Source organism: Equus quagga, chromosome 17 (genome assembly GCF_021613505.1).
Source record: "Equus quagga isolate Etosha38 chromosome 17, UCLA_HA_Equagga_1.0, whole genome shotgun sequence".
In the NCBI taxonomy this organism is placed as follows: Eukaryota; Metazoa; Chordata; class Mammalia; order Perissodactyla; family Equidae; genus Equus; species Equus quagga.
Genome location: NC_060283.1, coordinates 1392094 through 1408965, shown reverse-complemented (window position 1 = coordinate 1408965; position 16872 = coordinate 1392094). Strand labels below are relative to the sequence as shown.

The 16872-nt window shown below is 50.4% G+C and overlaps 1 protein-coding gene across 4 annotated transcripts in view; it reads right to left on the bottom strand.

The window, feature by feature from the left end:
* The window catches only part of OSBPL5 (oxysterol binding protein like 5), a 72914-nt gene that overhangs the window by 3077 nt on the left and 52965 nt on the right, over window positions 1-16872 (bottom strand). For all 4 annotated transcript variants that reach the window (XM_046643790.1, XM_046643788.1, XM_046643791.1 and 1 more), the window contains 8 exons: window positions 16051-16149; window positions 4890-4987; window positions 4324-4413; window positions 4090-4226; window positions 3440-3625; window positions 3000-3126; window positions 1138-1276; window positions 438-540 (listed from right to left, as the gene is read on the bottom strand). In XM_046643790.1, the coding sequence (XP_046499746.1) occupies window positions 438-540; window positions 1138-1276; window positions 3000-3126; window positions 3440-3625; window positions 4090-4226; window positions 4324-4413; window positions 4890-4987; window positions 16051-16149 (979 nt within the window). The remainder of the gene's footprint in view (window positions 1-437; window positions 541-1137; window positions 1277-2999; window positions 3127-3439; window positions 3626-4089; window positions 4227-4323; window positions 4414-4889; window positions 4988-16050; window positions 16150-16872) is intronic.

Sequence of the window (16872 nt, the reverse complement as noted above, 5' to 3'; positions counted from 1 at the left end):
CCCCACCACCACCCCCACCACCATCACCACCATCACCACCACCACCATCCCCACCACCATCACTACCACCACCACCACCACCACCACTGGGCACTGCATTGAGCTACTGCGCTGAGTTGCCTGGGGCTCCTCCCAGCCCAGGCCCTGGCTGGCATCCTCCTCTGCACTCCTCCCTCCCCAGCGTGGTGTCTACCGAGCATCATCAACTCAGGTTGCTCAAACAGAACTCCCTGCCGCCCGCCGCCCGCACAAAGGGCAGGACCCCAGGTCTCCTCCTGTCCTCACCCCAAAGCCAGACCCCTTGCACGTCCCCAGGCTTCTAGCTTCGAGTGACGTTCCAGATGCATGGCCTCCCTGGCCCCCTGCCCTGGTCCACTGGCTCTCCTGTGGGGAGCTCTCTGACCCGTGGTGCTGGTCGGACCCGGAGTGTGGCTCACCTGTGGAGCTCCTGCTGGGCCTCCCGGATGGACACGATGGCCTCGTGCAGCGCCTGCAGCCGCCATGCCTCCTTCCCACACCTCGGGCACGGGCTCTCGCAGCCTGGGCCAGCCAGCCCGCCAGTTGCAGGATGCCGGGACAAGGGGATACGGGATGGGGAGGAAGGGAGGGGAGAAGCCAGAATGAGCGAGGATGTCTGGGTAGCCAATATGAGGGGTCCTGGGGTCATGCCCAGCTCAGGCCACACCCCACCTTGCAGGAGCCTTCAGGACGAAGCTAAGGACACAGGCAAATGAGGGAGGCTGAGGGGGGTTTCGGGAGGGAGCCCTGGGCTCAGCTGGCCTCTAATAAGCTGTGGGTGACAGAAATGGCCAAGGTGTGGCTCGTCCTCTGCACAGGCGGGGACACAGTCGAAGAGACACAAACTTGCCCTGTGAGGGCAGCGGGCAGAGAGGCAGGAGCAGAACCAGAGGGTCACAGACAGACGGACACTGCCCAGCCCTGTCTCTCACACTGCCCCTGGCAGCCAGGGGAGGTGTCCTGGCCCTCTGAGTGCAGAGTTGGGAAACCCCTGCCCCTCCCACGCCCCTCATGGGCCCCTGGGATCAGGGAGGCCCGCAGGAGGACCCCTCAGAGGACTGGCTGGCTGCCTCTCCAGTCCTTCCCACCCCTCAGGGGGGCCGGTCGAGGAGGGCTCACCCGGAACGAAGCCACCGTCCTCCTCCTCGTCTGAGAGCTCTGGGCAGGACTCGGGCGTGGAGCCGCTGCTCTCCGTGACCTGGCTGTGGCCGGAGGGCTGGTCACTGGCCTTGCGGAGCCGCCGGTCTGGGCCAGGCCCCTGGAGAGAGACAGAGCCGCTGCGGCCGGGAGCCCACCCACACCCACCGCACCATCGCTGGCCCAGAGGCCCAGCTGCGCCTGCTGGGAGCTGCTGGGTACTGCTAGCCTCAGGGACACGGTGGCACACTTGTGCCAGGTCAGCTCTAGAGAAGGAAGCTGATGGGCTCTGGGTGCACAGGAGGTCTGACCCCCAGCCCTGGCATGGACTGGAGTAGTCACACCCAGTTTCCTCATGGTAATGCAGGCTGTGACCCCCTTTGCAGCTGGGCTGGGGCCAGCAAGCCCGTGCAGACAGGCCTCCCCGTGCCTGTCGCAGGGTCGTGCCCAATACAAGCAGAGATGATGGCCATGGGGCCATAGGCCGTTCTGACCCGTGAGCCGTGAGGGGTGATCACAGCCCACCGTGTGAGCTGACAGTTGGGGTTCCCCCAACACTGAAGGGAAGTCTCTGGGGGCACCCCAGGCTCAGCTGGCTTCTAACAAGCCCCCAGGGTACACGAGTGGCCAAGATGCAGCTTAAGTTCACAAGGACCACAGGCATGGACTGATGCTCAGGGGACATTAGGGGCAAGAGCAGAACTGGGCTGCGGGCGCCGCCACCAGCAGCAGGTCTATGCTCTGACAGAGGGGCCCGGCTGGTGCCTGGACACCCTGCATCAGGCCTGCGCGGCCCTGAAGAGTATCAGCGATGGGGAGGTGGGGTCAGAGCTGGGACTGGTGGGGTCAGCGATAGAAGGGTAGGGGGTCAGAGATGAGACAGGTGGGAACAGACACATGACAGGTGGGGTCAGCGGTAGGAATGTGGGTGTCAGAGCCGGGACAGGTGGACTTGGCACAGGGTGATCCGTGGTGACCACCCCAGGGCAGGTTTGGAGATGTGGTGGGGCTGGGCCGACTGGAGAGGCTGGGGAGGGTGAGGAGGAGGCAGAGGGGCATCAGGGTGGACGGAGGGGTGGGGCCATCTGGCCTGAGTCTGGGCTGAGGGCTGCAGCAGGTGAGGGAGGCGAGGGGGTGGGACACACGTGGGCGGTGAGATACTGTGGCCCCTGCTTGCTGGGAGGCTGGGGCCATCGGGCAAGAATGGCCCTTCCGAGTCTGGCCCAGGCCCCTGAGCTGGGGAGCACGCCCCTCCCCGCCCTGGGTGAGTGTCTGGCTGGGTGCACACCAGGCACCCAGTTGGTGCAGCAGGTGCTGTTGAGCACGTGGCAGCTGCAGCACGTGGGCGGGGCATCACCTGGTGGTCTGCCACCCTCCCTATGCCTCCTGGAGCCGCCCTGCCTCCCCTCCCACCCCTCGAGGCATCTGTGCAAGTGCTGGTTCCTCCTGTTTCTACCTGGGCAAGTCCCTGGGCTTCTCTGAGCTTTGGTTTCCTCGGCTGTAGAATTGGATAATGTGCTACTGACACCATAGACGGCAGCTTTGGGGAGCTATGGGCCAGGAGCCAGGGGACCGCAGCACAGTGCCCTGCACCTTTGGGTGCCTGGGAGCTGAGTGTCCTGCAAATCCAGGCATCTCAGGTCCCCTGCTGGGCAGGGCAGGGCATGGGATGAGGGGGCAGAGGAGGCCCTGCTGGGGGCGTTGGAGGGCAACTGGGCTGATGACCGACAGGAGGAGGGCCAGGTGGGTGGAAGCGAGGGTGGAGGTGGCGGCAACACCTGCAGCCTGACTATCCCTCCTACTGCTGAGGACCACCCTGGGCCAGGACCTGGGGGAGTGCTGACCTGGTGTCTGGGCTCCGGGCTACCCAGGAAGGTGGTCTGGCCGGCCATGGTCTCCCGCTGCAGGGTGTGCAGGACCCCATCTTGCTCAAACTGGGCGATGTCCTTCAGGGGGTCCCAGGGGCTGAGGCTGGAGAGTCCAGAGGGCATCCATTGGCAGGGGTAGGGGCCCTCGGGTTGAGGGGTCCCACCCTGGCCCAGCCCGCAGCCTCCCAGCGTGGCCAGAGACCCCAGGAGAATGGCTGTTGCCTGTACCCCTTGTGCAGGGTCCGGCTGGGGGAGCCTCTCTCTGACCGTCCCTCCGTACCACTCCCTTCCCTAGGGGAGCAGGAGCCCCCCATGGTGCTTCTCGTGCCCAGGGCGGGGTGCAGCTGGGGGGGCAGTCTGCTGGTCCAGCCCACGCACAGCCCCCGGGGCTGCCGACCACCAGACCAGTTACTCACTTCTCATATAGGTAGCGCCACTCCTGAGTGGCGGGGTCCAGGTGGAACAGCTGTGGCTTCCAGGGCATGAGGCTCTGCTGGCGCTCGCGGGTCCGCTGCCGCTGGGCTTCCTCTAGTGAAAACTTCTCCTGCGTGGCCTTGTGCTGGTCACCCTCGCAGATGGCCCTAGTGACATGCTGCCAGAGCCTGTGGGCAGGGCACCCCCTCTGAGCTGGGGGACCTGGGCACTTGCGCCCCTCAGCACTGGAGGGAAGGCTCAGAGCAACCTCGATTTGATTGCCTCCAGTGACAGGGAGCTCACTGCCTCTCGAGGTGATTGTTTGTCCTGGGGTGCAGTTTATTCACCGTGAGAGAGTTCTTTCCTATGCTGAGCCCCCACCTCCCACCAGCAGGGACCTCCCTGTGGAGCAGCTGGTCATCTGCCAGCAGTGACGGGCTCCCAGGGCCAGCTCTTTCCCAGGCCTCATCTCTTCTCCCTCCAGCTGTCCCCGGAGGGACATCATCCACCATGAGGGGTCCATTCTCCCTGACGGGGACATCCTGGGGACGTGCTCACAGCATCATAATCCTGCCGACCTCGAGGGCAGCTGCCCGCCCAGCCACGCCAGGCTGTGGTCAGCAGGGTCCCCGGGTGCTGGGCGGGGCCTCACCTCTCTGACTCCAGCTCTGTCTGCTCCTCCAACAGCACCGTGTGCCGCTTCAGCCTCTGTCTGCGCACCTCCCCGCTTGGGTTCCAGAAGAGCTCGGTGCCTCCTCTCCCCTCCTCCTTGATAAACACTTCTCTGTCCTGCCCCAGACGGCCGGGAGGGGTCAGAGGTGCTGGCGTGATGGCCGTCCCGGTACCCAGGGGCCCGCCCATGCCTGCCCAGAGGGTGGCCTCTTACCCAGTGTCCAGAGAGACGCGCCAGGATCTCCTCCCCCGACATGATCTTCCCCGAGATCTGGTTGATGCTTGCGCTGCCTCCAAAGAAAGGCTGTGGGGACACACCCGGGACGGATGCCAGTGAGGGGCGGGGGCCTCCCCATGGACACCTAAACCCCTCGGTGGGCTGGGGAGTCAGAGGTGGCCCCTTCCTCATGGGGGGCAGGCTCTCGGCCCCTAGTGCACGGGAGCCCGGCTGGGAGGGGACCCAAAACTGGAGGAGGCCACACTTGTCCAACGGCTCAGCCTGAGCTCGAGGATGCAGTGTTCGCGCCAGGCGTGTGTGCCGCACGCGGGAAGGAGCCTTGGCCTGTCCTGGCTCTGCTGTGTGGCCTGCAGGCAGCCTCCTGCCCTCTCTGGGCCTGGCTGTACCACAGAACTGCTCCCCTCATGTGCATCTGCTCGAGAACCATCCCTGGGGCACAGAGAGGGCAGGAGGGGGTCTCCCAGGGCCTTGCTCCTCCCCAGCCTGATGCACGTCCCCCCCAAGGCCCGCCAGGTGGCTGAGGGGGCTGCGGCCAGCGCTACCTTGAGCTTGAATTCCAGCTCAGCCTGGAGGTTGTTCTTCTCACACTCGATGGTCACTCTGCCGCCCAGCTCCATGGTCATGGTACCATACAGGATTCCTGAAACAGCCGGTCCTGGGGGTCAGGGGCTGCCCCTGGTCCTGCCGAGCCCCCAGGCCCCTGCTGAGGTCTGACCCAGTTGTGCTGATGCCTGGAGGCCTGTGTCAGGCCCTGGGAGGGCGAGAAGGGAGTGGGGAGGACAGGAGCTCCCGGGGCAGAGCCGGGGGCATGGGGAAGAGCTCGTCAAGGGAGCAGAGCCCGGGGGTCATGCCTGGCTCCTCAGTGACGGGCTTCCCCAGGGCACAGGGTCTCTGCCACCTGGGGCTTTGCTCCTGTGACATATGCTCTGTCCAGGAGACGTCCCCACCCTTTGCTGGGTCCCCTCCCTCAGGAACCCCTGTTCAAGGTCCCCATGAGACACTCGTCATGGTCTGTCATTTGGCTCTGAAGTTCCTGCCCCTGCGTGGGCTCCTCCGGGCAGACGTCCTCCCTGCTCACTGCTGTGTCCAGGACGGCCCCGCGTGGGGCGGCCCAGTGCCTGGGATGGCTGTGGGCCCAGGATGTTTTCTTAAATTAATACATAGTTTTCTCAATGAATGCAAGAAAGAATCAATCTTCCATTTCTGATCATAGGGAGGACTTAATCTAACGAAAGAAAGAAAAAAAGAACCATTTCCATTCTGAAACACTTAACCATAGGGCATAAAACAGCCTTCAAAAATGAAAAAGAAAAGACAAGCTAATTGAAATAGCAAAACGCCGGAAACCGCCCCAGAGCTGTCTGTGCTCACAACGGGCAAGCCCTGCAGAGGCTGGAGGGGGCCCTGCCCCCGGGCTCCCCGGGACACACCCCCTGAGGGAGAAAAGCCCAGCTGGGGCTGGGGGGGCCCCGAGAAACCCAAGAGTCTTCATACATTGCTTAGTAGGTTTGGCTTTGGAGCCAAGTAAATTTATATAATTATATATAACTTATATAATTACATAAATTTATGTAATTCTTTATATAATTATATATAACATATAATTATATAAACTTATGCAATTATTTATATAATTATAAATTATATAATTTGAAAAACATATAATGTATATATATAATATATATTTATATAATTTATATAAGTATAAAAAAATTAAAAAAGCAATTGCTAGAAATCAAAAGTAAAATGAACCAAGAGATCTGAAGTGGGTGTCATAACCATGGGGTGGCTTGACCTGGGAAGGGACCACTCCCGATGACCTCATGAGTCCCCGGTGGATGTGAACCATCACAGACGTCCAACCACACGACCCCACGCTGACTCCGGTCACCGCCTGTGGGGGGGCGGGCCGGTCAGCGTTATTCTGACATCTCTGTCATTTGATGTGGGGCAGACAGAAAGGAATCCTGGTGGTGTCCTGGAAAAGGGGGCTTTTTGGCGTGGGAGGAAGACGTTTCAGATGTCAGGTGTGACAAAAACCTGCCGTCCTGAATCTGGATCGGAAATGTAAGGATGAACTCATGATCCATTTTAATCTTAAAAAAAAAAAGAAAAAGATTTCTGTGTTCAGCTCACTGGAAAGCCCTAGAAACAACCCCCAAACCGCTTGTAGGACTCAGACATGGCCTGCAGACTTGGTATCTAAGTACCGTTTCCTCCTGGAAGGACCTGGGCTCCCTGGAGAAAGGGACAGTTTGAGGTCTGGAGCAGGACATTAAGGTTTCATGGGGTCACAGCAGAATGAGGCAGACCATAGGCCTGGGTGGAGAGGACCCAGGAGCCAGTCTGACGGCTCCCACTGGCCAACGGCGGCACCACAAGTGTCCCTAGTGATACCAACGGGGGGTTCTGAAACGATCCTGTGTATTCTGATCAAACAACATTCAAAGCAACAATGACCTCACCAATGATCACTTCAGAGGATACCCGGGGGTGGGGGGGGGAACTCATTTTGAAAAGAGAAAAAACCTGGCACTTATCCCATATGTCCTGAACCTACTGGAAAACCACATAGCCCACCAGGGATGTTTCCCTTTACAGACTTCCTGCCGGTCAGATGAAGAAGGAGCAACGGGACAGCAGCATCTGCAATGCCCAGCACGTCCACGGATCTGGGCCCTGGCAATCGACGTCCGCTAACACCGCAAACACAGAGACGACCCAACATTTTGCACCTCACGATGGAAAGACAGGACGCCGCCCACTGAGCATCTTGTTGGGAAAACTGCCTGAAGTGATCTGGCCTCTAGAGATGCGGTCAACTTCCAGTTGACAGAAAAGACCCAGGACAGGGGACATGCTCAGTGACAGCATGGAACACAGCCAGTCAGTCCAGACCAGAAGGAACACTACCAGGACACGACCTTGTTTCTTCGACAGCCACATTGTAAGAAAAAAAATGGTGGAGAGGACACAAAAGAGACTGAAGAGATCCAGCAGCGGGGACGAAGTATGAACCTTACTTGAATCCTGTCAGACAAATGCGTTGTAACACGTATGTGTGTAGGTACATATATAAATATGCACGTCTATGTGACAACCAGGGACCTTTGAACACTGACTGTGCATCTGATGGTACCAAGGACCGAGACTTCACTTTTTTTTTTGGTGTAATGACAGTATCGTCGTTGCTGTTAAGAAAGGGAATCCTGGCGGAGCAAAATGGCAGGGTGAGCTGACCCGGGACTCTCTCCCCTCCAAAGTACAAGAAAGGACTGAGAAAAACCCCTGAATTTCAGCTAATGAACCTAATGCCAGGACTCAGAGACCTACAGTATCAAAAGACAGAGGACGGAGCCCCCGCTGCCCGCCTCAGAGGAGCTGGAACGGGGTAGGAGAGAACTTGGCTCCCTCCCCTAGAGACCAGGATCTCCCGCGGGTCCGGGAAGGAGCAGGGGAGGGGCCGTGCAGCCAGGGGATCATCCAGGACTCCCGCCACCAGTACAGTGGAAACCCGCTGATGGAGGAAGGCTTCTGTGCACGGGGACCCCATAAAGCCAGGGCCTGGGGAGACCAGAGAACAGAACTGATCCGAATCCGGATCGGCACGCGAGAGAAACCGCCCCTGCCCCCGCCCCAGCAAAGTGCACTGGGCGCCGCCATCTTGCCAGAAGGTGGAGAGGTCAGAACACGCGGCTCTCGACCCCCATCTAGTGGCGACAGGCTGTAACTGCAACCGAATTCTACCACCATGCGAAAACCCGCTCCTCTACCATCCAGCAATTTATAAAAGCCCCAGACCAGAAGGAAAACAATAAAAACATAGAATTAAGTCCTGAGGACTTGGAATTAGGTAAAATAAGTGAAAATGAGTTCAGAGGAGCTATAATAAAAAAACTCAATGAGGTAGAGAGAAAGAGAGAGAAACAAGCCAAGTTCTGGAGTTACTTCACAAAAGAGATTGAAAAACACAATGGACCAGATAAAACAGAATACGGATTCCCTGAATGCCCGGGTAGACTCCATAGAAGAGAAGATTAGCATAATCGAAGATAGACAGGCTGAATGGCTCCAGACAGAGGAAGAAAGAGAACTAAGGATTAAAAGGAATGAGGAAAGTATTAGAGAGATAGCAGATTCAATGAGGAGAAAGAATTTAAGGATCATAGGAATTCCCGAGAACGTGGAAAAGGAAAATGGAGCAGAAAGTGTGCTTAATGAAATTATAGAAGAGAACTTCCCAAATCTAGGGATTGAGGGAGAAATGTGTGTAGAGGAAGCTTTCAGATCTCCTAGATTTGTCAATGTAAAAAGACCTACTGCAAGGCATATAGTAGTACAAATGGCAAAAATGAATGACAAAGAAAGAATACTCAGGGCTGCAAGACAAAAGAGAATAACCTACAAGGGCCTCCTATCAGACTTTCAGCGGATTTCTTTGCAGAAACCTTACAAGCTAGGAGAGAATGGAGTGACATATTCAAAGCTTTAGAAGATAAAAATCTTCAGCCAAGAATACTCTATCCAGCAAGAATATCCTTCAGATATGAGGGAGAAATTAAATCTTTTCCAGACAAACAAAAGTTAAGGGAATTTGTAACCAAAAGTCCTCCACTACAAGAAATCCTCAAGAAGGCTCTCATACCTGAAAAAAGAAAGAAGGGAGAAAGGGGTCACAAACCACAGACTAGGGAGACAGATAAATAGAACCAGAACAGGATAGCAAATATTCAACTATAGCATTAGGATAAAGGTAAGGAAACTACCAAAGCAAGGACGATCTTATCACTCTAACTACAAACTCATAACACAAGTTGGAACAAGAAGTGAAAATAATAATTTAGGAGGGGAAGAGCAAAGGGACTAAATTAGTCTAGGCCAAGTAAGTAAGAGACCACCAGAGAATAGACTATATTATACACGAGATTCGAAATACAAACTTAAGCGTAGATACTAAACTAAAAAACAGAACAGAGACACAAAACATAAATAAGCAAAAATCTAAGAAACCCAGCATAAGAAATTGCAGTATCAAATGGGTAGGATAAAGCACACAGGAAGAGAAAAGCAGGAAAGCCAGATAAAGAGCAACAGATTGACAGCATTAAGTCCACATGCATCAATAATCACTCTCAATGTGAACGGATTGAACTCTCCAATAAAAAGACACAGAGTGGCAAAATGGATTAAAGAACAAGATCCAACAATTTGTTGCCTCCAGGAAACACACCTCAGCCCCAAGGACAAACACAGGCTCAGGGTGAAGGGGTGGAGGACAATACTTCAAGCTAATAGCAAGGAAAAAAAAGCAGGTGTTGCAATTCTTATATCAGACAAAGTGGATTTCAAAATAAGACAGGTAAAGAGAGACACACAGGGACAATATATAATGATCAAAGGGACAGTTCATCAAGAAGAAATAATGCTTATAAATGTCTATGCACCCAACACAGGAGCACCAAGATTCATAAAGCAACTATTAACAGACCTAAAGGAAGATGTTAAAAACAACACAATAATAGTAGGGGACCTCAACACCCCACTCACATCAATGGACAGATCATCCAGACAGAAAATCAACAAGGAAATAGTGGAGCTAAACGAAAAACTAAAACAATTGGACTTAATAGACATATATAGATCACTTCACCCTAAAACAGCTGAATACACATTCTTCTCAAGTGCGCATGGAACATTCTCCAGGATAGACCATATGTTGGGAAACAAGGCAAGCCTCTACAAATTTAAAAAAATTGAAATAATAACAAGCATCTTCTCCGATCATAATGCTATAAAGCTAGAAATTAATTACAAGAAAAAAGCTGAGAAAGGCACAAAGATGTGGAGACTAAACAACACACTACTGAACAAGCAATGGATCATTGAAGAAATTAAAGAAGAAATAAAAAAATACCTGGAGACAAATGAAAATGATAGCATGCCATACCAATTCATATGGGATACAGCAAAAACTGTATTAAGAGGAAAATTCATCGCAATACAGGCACATCTTAACAAACAAGAAAAATCCCAAATCAGCAATCTTAAACTACACCTAACTGAACTAGAGAAAGAAGAACAAATAAAGCCCAAAGTCAGCAGAAGGAGAGAAATAATAAAAATCAGAGCAGAAATAAATACTATTGAAACGAAAAAGGCAGTAGAAAGGCTCAATGAAACAAAGAGCTGGTTCTTTGAAAAGATAAATAAAATTGACAAACCCTTAGTCAGACTTACAAAGAAAAAAAGGGAGAAAGCTCAAATAAACAAAATCAGAAATGAAAGAGGAGAAATAACAACAGACTCTGCAGAAATACAACAGATTATAAGAGAATACTACGAAAAACTCTATGCTAACAGAATGGATAACCTAGAGGAAATGGATAAATTCTTGGACTCCTACAATCTGCCAAAGCTCACTCAAGAAGAAGCAGACAATTTGAACAGACCAATCACAAGGAAAGAGATTGAAACAGCAATCAAAAACATCCCAAAGAATAAAACCCCAGGACCAGATGGCTTTCCTGGGGAATTCTACCAAACTTTCAGAGAGGATTTAATACCTATCCTTTTCAAGCTATTCCAAAAAATTAGGGAGGATGGAACACTTCCTAACACATTCTATGAGGCCAACATCACGCTGATACCAAACCCTGACAAGGACACCACGAAAAAAGAGAACTACAGGCCAATATCACTGATGAACATAGATGCAAAAATTCTAAAGAAAATTTTGGCAACCTGAATTCAGCAATTCATCAAAAGGATCATACATCATGATCAAGTGGGATTCATACCAGGGACACAGGGATGGTTCAACATCCGCAAATCAATCAACGTGATACACCACATCAACAAACTGAGGAATAAAAACCACATGATCATCTCAATAGACGCAGAGAAAGCATTTGACAAGATCCAACAGCCATTTATGATAAAAATTCTGAACAAAATGGGGATAGAAGGGAACTACCTCAACATAATAAAGGCCATATATGACAAACCCACAGCCAACATCATACTCAACGGGCAAAAACTGAGCGCCATCCCCCTGAGAACAGGAACAAGACAAGGATGCCCTCTATCACCACTCTTAGTTAACATAGTACTGGAGGTCCTGGCCACAACAATTAGGCAAGAAAAAGGAATAAAAGGAATCCAAATAGGGAAGGAAGAAGTGAAACTCTCGCTGTTTGCAGACGACATGATCTTATATATAGAAAACCCCAAAGAATCTATTGGAAAACTCTTAGAAGTAATCAACAACTACAGCAAAGTTTCAGGGTATAAAATCAATTTGCATAAATCAGTAGCATTTCTATATTCTAATAACAAACTAACAGAAAAAGAACTCAAGAACACAATACTATTCACAATCGCAACAAAAAGAATAAAATACCTCGTGGTAAATTTAACTAAGGAAGTGAAGGACCTATACAATGAAAATTACAAGGCCTTTCTGAGAGAATTGGATGACGACATAAGGAGATGGAAAGACATGGATTGGAAGAATAAACATAGTTAAAATGTCCGTTCCACCTAAAGCAACCTACAGATTCAACGCTATCCCAATCAGAATCCCAATGACATTCTTTGCAGAATTAGAACAAAGAATCCTAAAATTTATATGGGGCAACAAAAGACCCCGAATTGCTAAAGCAATCCTGAGAAAAAAAACAAAACGGGAGGCATCACAATCCCTGACTTCAAAACATACTGCAAAGCTACAGTAATCAAAACAGCATGGTACTGGTACAAAAACAGGTGCACAGATCAATGGAACAGAATTGAAAGCCCAGAAATAAAACCACACATCTGTGGACAGCTTATCTTCGACAAAGGAGCTGAGGGCATACAATGGAGAGAAGAAAGTCTTTTCAACAAATGGTGCTGGGAAAACTGGAAAGCCATATGTAAAAGAATGAAAATTGACCATTCTTTTTCACCATTCACCAAAATAAACTCAAAATGGATCAAAGACCTAAAGGTGAGACCTGAAACCATAAGGCTTCTAGAAGAAAATGTAGGCAGTACACTCTTTGACATCAGTATTAAAAGGACCTTTTCGGACACGGTGTCTTCTCAGAGAAGGGAAACAATAGAAAGAATAAACAAATGGGACTTCATCAGACTAAAGAGCTTCTTCAAGGCAAATGAAAACAGGATTGAAACAAAAAAACAACCCACTAACTGGGAAAAAATATTTGCAAGTCATATATCTGACAAAGGCTTACTATCCATAATATATAAAGAACTCTCACAACTCAACAACAAAAAATCAAACAACCCGATCAAAAAATGGGCTGGAGAGATGAACAGACATTTCTCCAAAGAAGATATATGGATGGCCAATAGGCACATGAAAAGATGCTCATCATTGCTGATCATCAGGGAAATGCAAATCAAAACTACACTAAGATATCACCTTACACCCATTAGAATGACAAAAATATCTAAATCTAATAGTAACAAATGTTGGAGAGGTTGTGGAGAGAATGGAACCCTCATCCAGTGCTGGTGGGAATGCAAACTGGTACAGCCACTATGGAAAACAGTATGGAGATTCCTCAAAAAATTAAAAATAGAACTACCATACGATCCAGCCATTCCACTACTGGGTGTCTATCCAAAGAGCTTGAAGTCAGCAATTCCAAAAGTCCTATGCACCCCAATGTTTATTGCAGCATTATTTACAATAGCCAAGACGTGGAAGCAAGCTAAGTGCCCATCAACAGATGATTGGATAAAGAAGATGTGGTATATATATATATACAATGGAATACTACTCAGCTGCAAAACAGAACAAAATCATCCCATTTGTAACAACATGGATGGACCTTGAGGGAATTATGTTAAGTGAAATAAGCCAGTTAGAGAAGGATAATCTCTGTATGACTCCACTCATATGAGGAATTTAAAAATGTGGACAAAGAGAACAGATTAGTGGCTACCAGGGGAAAGGTGGGGTGGGGGGTGGGCACAAAGGGTGAAGTGGTGCACCTGCAACACGAATGACAAACATTAATGTACAACTGAAATTTCACAAGATTGTAACCTATCATTAACTCAATTACAAAAAAAAAAGAAAGAAAGAAACTTCTGGGCAAAAAGAGCCCAGGGGCTTAATGGTTAAAAAAAAAAAAAAAGATATATGATTGCTATAAAATCTTACAGAAAGAAATTAAAGAAGATCTAAATAAATGGAGAGTTTATACCACGCTTGTGGATCGGAACACTTAGTGTTAGGATATCCAGGGGGCCTGCCCCATGGCCGAGTGGTTAAGTTCTGGAGCTCTGCTTCAGTGGCCCAGGGTTTTGCAGGTTCAGATCCTGGGCGTGGACATGGCACCACTCATCAGGCCATGCTGAAGCGGCATCCCACATGCCACCACTAGAAGGACCCACAAGTGAAATACACAACTATGTACTGGGGGGCTTTGGGGAGAAAAAGGAAAAATAAAAAATAAAAAAAAATAAAAATATTAGGAAAAAGAAAAAGAAGGGGAATCCTTATTTTTAAGTGATACACAATGAAATATATAGATGACATGATGTCTGGGATCTACTGCGAATTAACCAGGCAGGAGAACGCGTAGGGTACAAAGGAAACAAGACTGATGGCTTGCTATGTTGGGGGTACGTGGGGGGGTCACTGTAGTTTCATATGTGCTTGAAGTTTTCCATAATAAAATGATGATAAAATATATAATGTTCTTTTAAGTGCACTGATGAGCAGAAGGGCATGCACGAAAACAAGAGAAATTCCCGGTGAGAAAAAACAAACATGAAGGAGAAGAAAGGGAAGGAGGAGGGGGAGAAGGAGAAGGAAGAGGAGTGGGGGCAGGGAGAGGAGGAGGGGGAGGGGGCGGAGGAAGAGGAGGAAGGGGAGGAGGAAGAAAAGGAGAGGGAGGAGGAAGGAAGGGGAGGGGCAAGAAGAGCCTCAGCTGCCCGTTGGGCAGGGAGGGCATTTGCTGATCTGAGACTCTGGTTTCCGAGGAGGTTCCGTGGGGAGCAGGAGAGAGGCGCTGGGGCCAGAGCACTAAGGAGAGTGTGTTCTGAGACATTTCCAGAAAGCTGGCCCCTCCCATGGCTACACCCTCAGCACAAGGGACAGAGCCGCAGAAAGCCCCTCCATTGCACAGGGACAGCCAGGGAAACATGTGTACTGGGCAGGGCTCTGGGGGTTAAAGATAAAAGCAACCCCCATCCCATGAATTTGTAAGGTGAGTTTGGGACTCAGATCAACACTTCCTGGGCGGCCCAGAAACAACCAACTATACCTGAAAGCCAGAAAACCCCAGGAGAATTAGAATCCCAAGGTCTCAACACACAGCCATCAGTGAACAAGTCTGGATGGAGCATCGCCTAAGGGACTGCTGTGGGCGGTGGGGCCCGTTAGAAATACGAGAGAGAGAATACAGAGCAACTGTGTCTGCGTGTTTACAGATTTATACGAACGACTTGTACACATGACCGAGGAACAAGGTACAAGTATAAAAGAAACAGGCAGGTTTGAAATGGAACCAAGTAGAACTTTTAGGGAAAAAAATCCAAACCCTTGAACTTGAACTCAGTGGATGAGTTAAACATCAGGTTAATCAGAGTTTCAGGTAGCTCTGAAGAAATGCTCCAGAATGCAAAGGGCTAAAAGATGAGATGCAGAGCATAGAATGCGACAGTTTGACTGATGTCTAACCGGAGTTCTAGGAAAAAAAGGGAGAAATTGGGGTGAGGCAGTATGAAACAGATAATGGCTAAAAAATTTCCAGACTTGATTAAAGCCATGAAATCTCAGATTTAAAAAGTTGAAACAAACAAAAACCCTTAAGCAGCAAAAATAAAAAAGAAATCCAGAGCTTTTAAGGCACAAAAAAGGCACAGAGGAATCTTAAATGCTTAAATGCATGTTGCTTAGTGAAAGAAGCTAGTCTGAAAAGGCTACATACTCTGTGACTTCTGGAAAAGGCAAAACCATGGAGACAGTGAAAAGATCCATGGTTCCCAGGGGTTGGGGGGAGGGGAGAGGGAGGAATAAGGGAATTCACCTATTCCCGTCTGACCATAAGAGATTTTAGGGCAGTGGAACTATTCTGTGATGCTGTAATGATGGAAACATGACATCATGCATTTTTCCAAATCTATAGAATGTACAGCACCAAGAGTGAACACTAACGTAAACTCTGGACTTTAGTTAATAAGAAGTTATCAATACCGGCTCATCGAGTGCAACAAATGTAGCATACCAACGCCAGATGTTAATAACTGGGGATCCCTGTGTGTGTGTGGTGAGGGAAAGGGGGGAACTCTCTGCCTTCGGCTCAATTTTTTGTAAATCTAAAACTTCTGTAAAAAAAAAAAGTCTATTAATTAAAAAAGAAATCCAAACTTTGACATACTGTAGTGAGATTGCAGAACACCAAAGACAAGAGAAGACCTTAAAAGCAGCCACAGGAGAAAAGCCGATTACGTAACAAACAGGCCGATGGCCGACTGGTCACCAACCACAATGGAATCTGGAAGGTGATGAAACTTTTTCAAAGAAGAGAGAAGAGCAACCTGCCTGGAATTCTGTACCCAGCTGAGAAGTCACTGAAGAGTGAGGATGCAATTCAGATGCTTCAAACAGACAAGGGCCAGGGCACTCTCACCAAGGGAGCCAGCCCGGGCTCTGCCCCCCGGGACCAGGGCGGCACGGCCTCTCACCTTTGCAGTGGGCATAGGGCATGGTGAGGGTGTAGTCCTCCGCCCGGCTCAGGAAGGTGAGTGTGGCCTTGCCATCCAGCAGAGCTGACAGGGAGTTCCCTGCAGAGATGGAGCAATGGGACCAGTCAGTGGAGATGGACCCTCAGGACCCCAGAGCCCACCACTAAGTCACAGGGTCTGAGCTTCCTTCCAACAGGTGGAAAGAGTCCCCAGCACCTCCAGCTGTGTGACTGTAGGTGGGTCACTTAAGCTCTCTGAGCCTCAGATTCTGTACAAGCCCTGTCCACGTGGCACACATCACCCATCCTAAACACTTATTTAACTTGTCACATAGTAACATTTCTTTCAGTTATTAAAGCAGGATTCTCGGTGGGGATAGGGAAGCTTTTCAAACTAGCCTGAGGCCCTGCTCCAATTTTAAACACCCTTAGAGGGGGTACAGCCCACTCTGGGCTGAGAGTCTCAGCCACGGTGAGTGATGGGAGCACGGAGGTGGGAGGGAGGGGCTGACCCTGCACGCCCTCTGCAGGCTTCTGAGCCTGCAGAGGGATTCGGAGCACACCTGCCCGCCAAGAAGACGATGAAGAAATGCGGGAAAAATGGAAACGCTTCCGGAGCACCCGCGGTGCCCAGCCCGGAGCGTTGCTGTTCCTGGGGCTTCCTGTGACGGCGGAAACGTTCTGTCCTGCGCTGTCCGACCCGGGGCCCCAGACGCATGCGGCTCCCGAGCACTAGTGACGTGGCTGCACGTTAAGTTTTACTTCTTTTTAATCAATTTAAATGGCCACAAGCAGCGAGCAGCGCCAACAGGACAGCACGGCT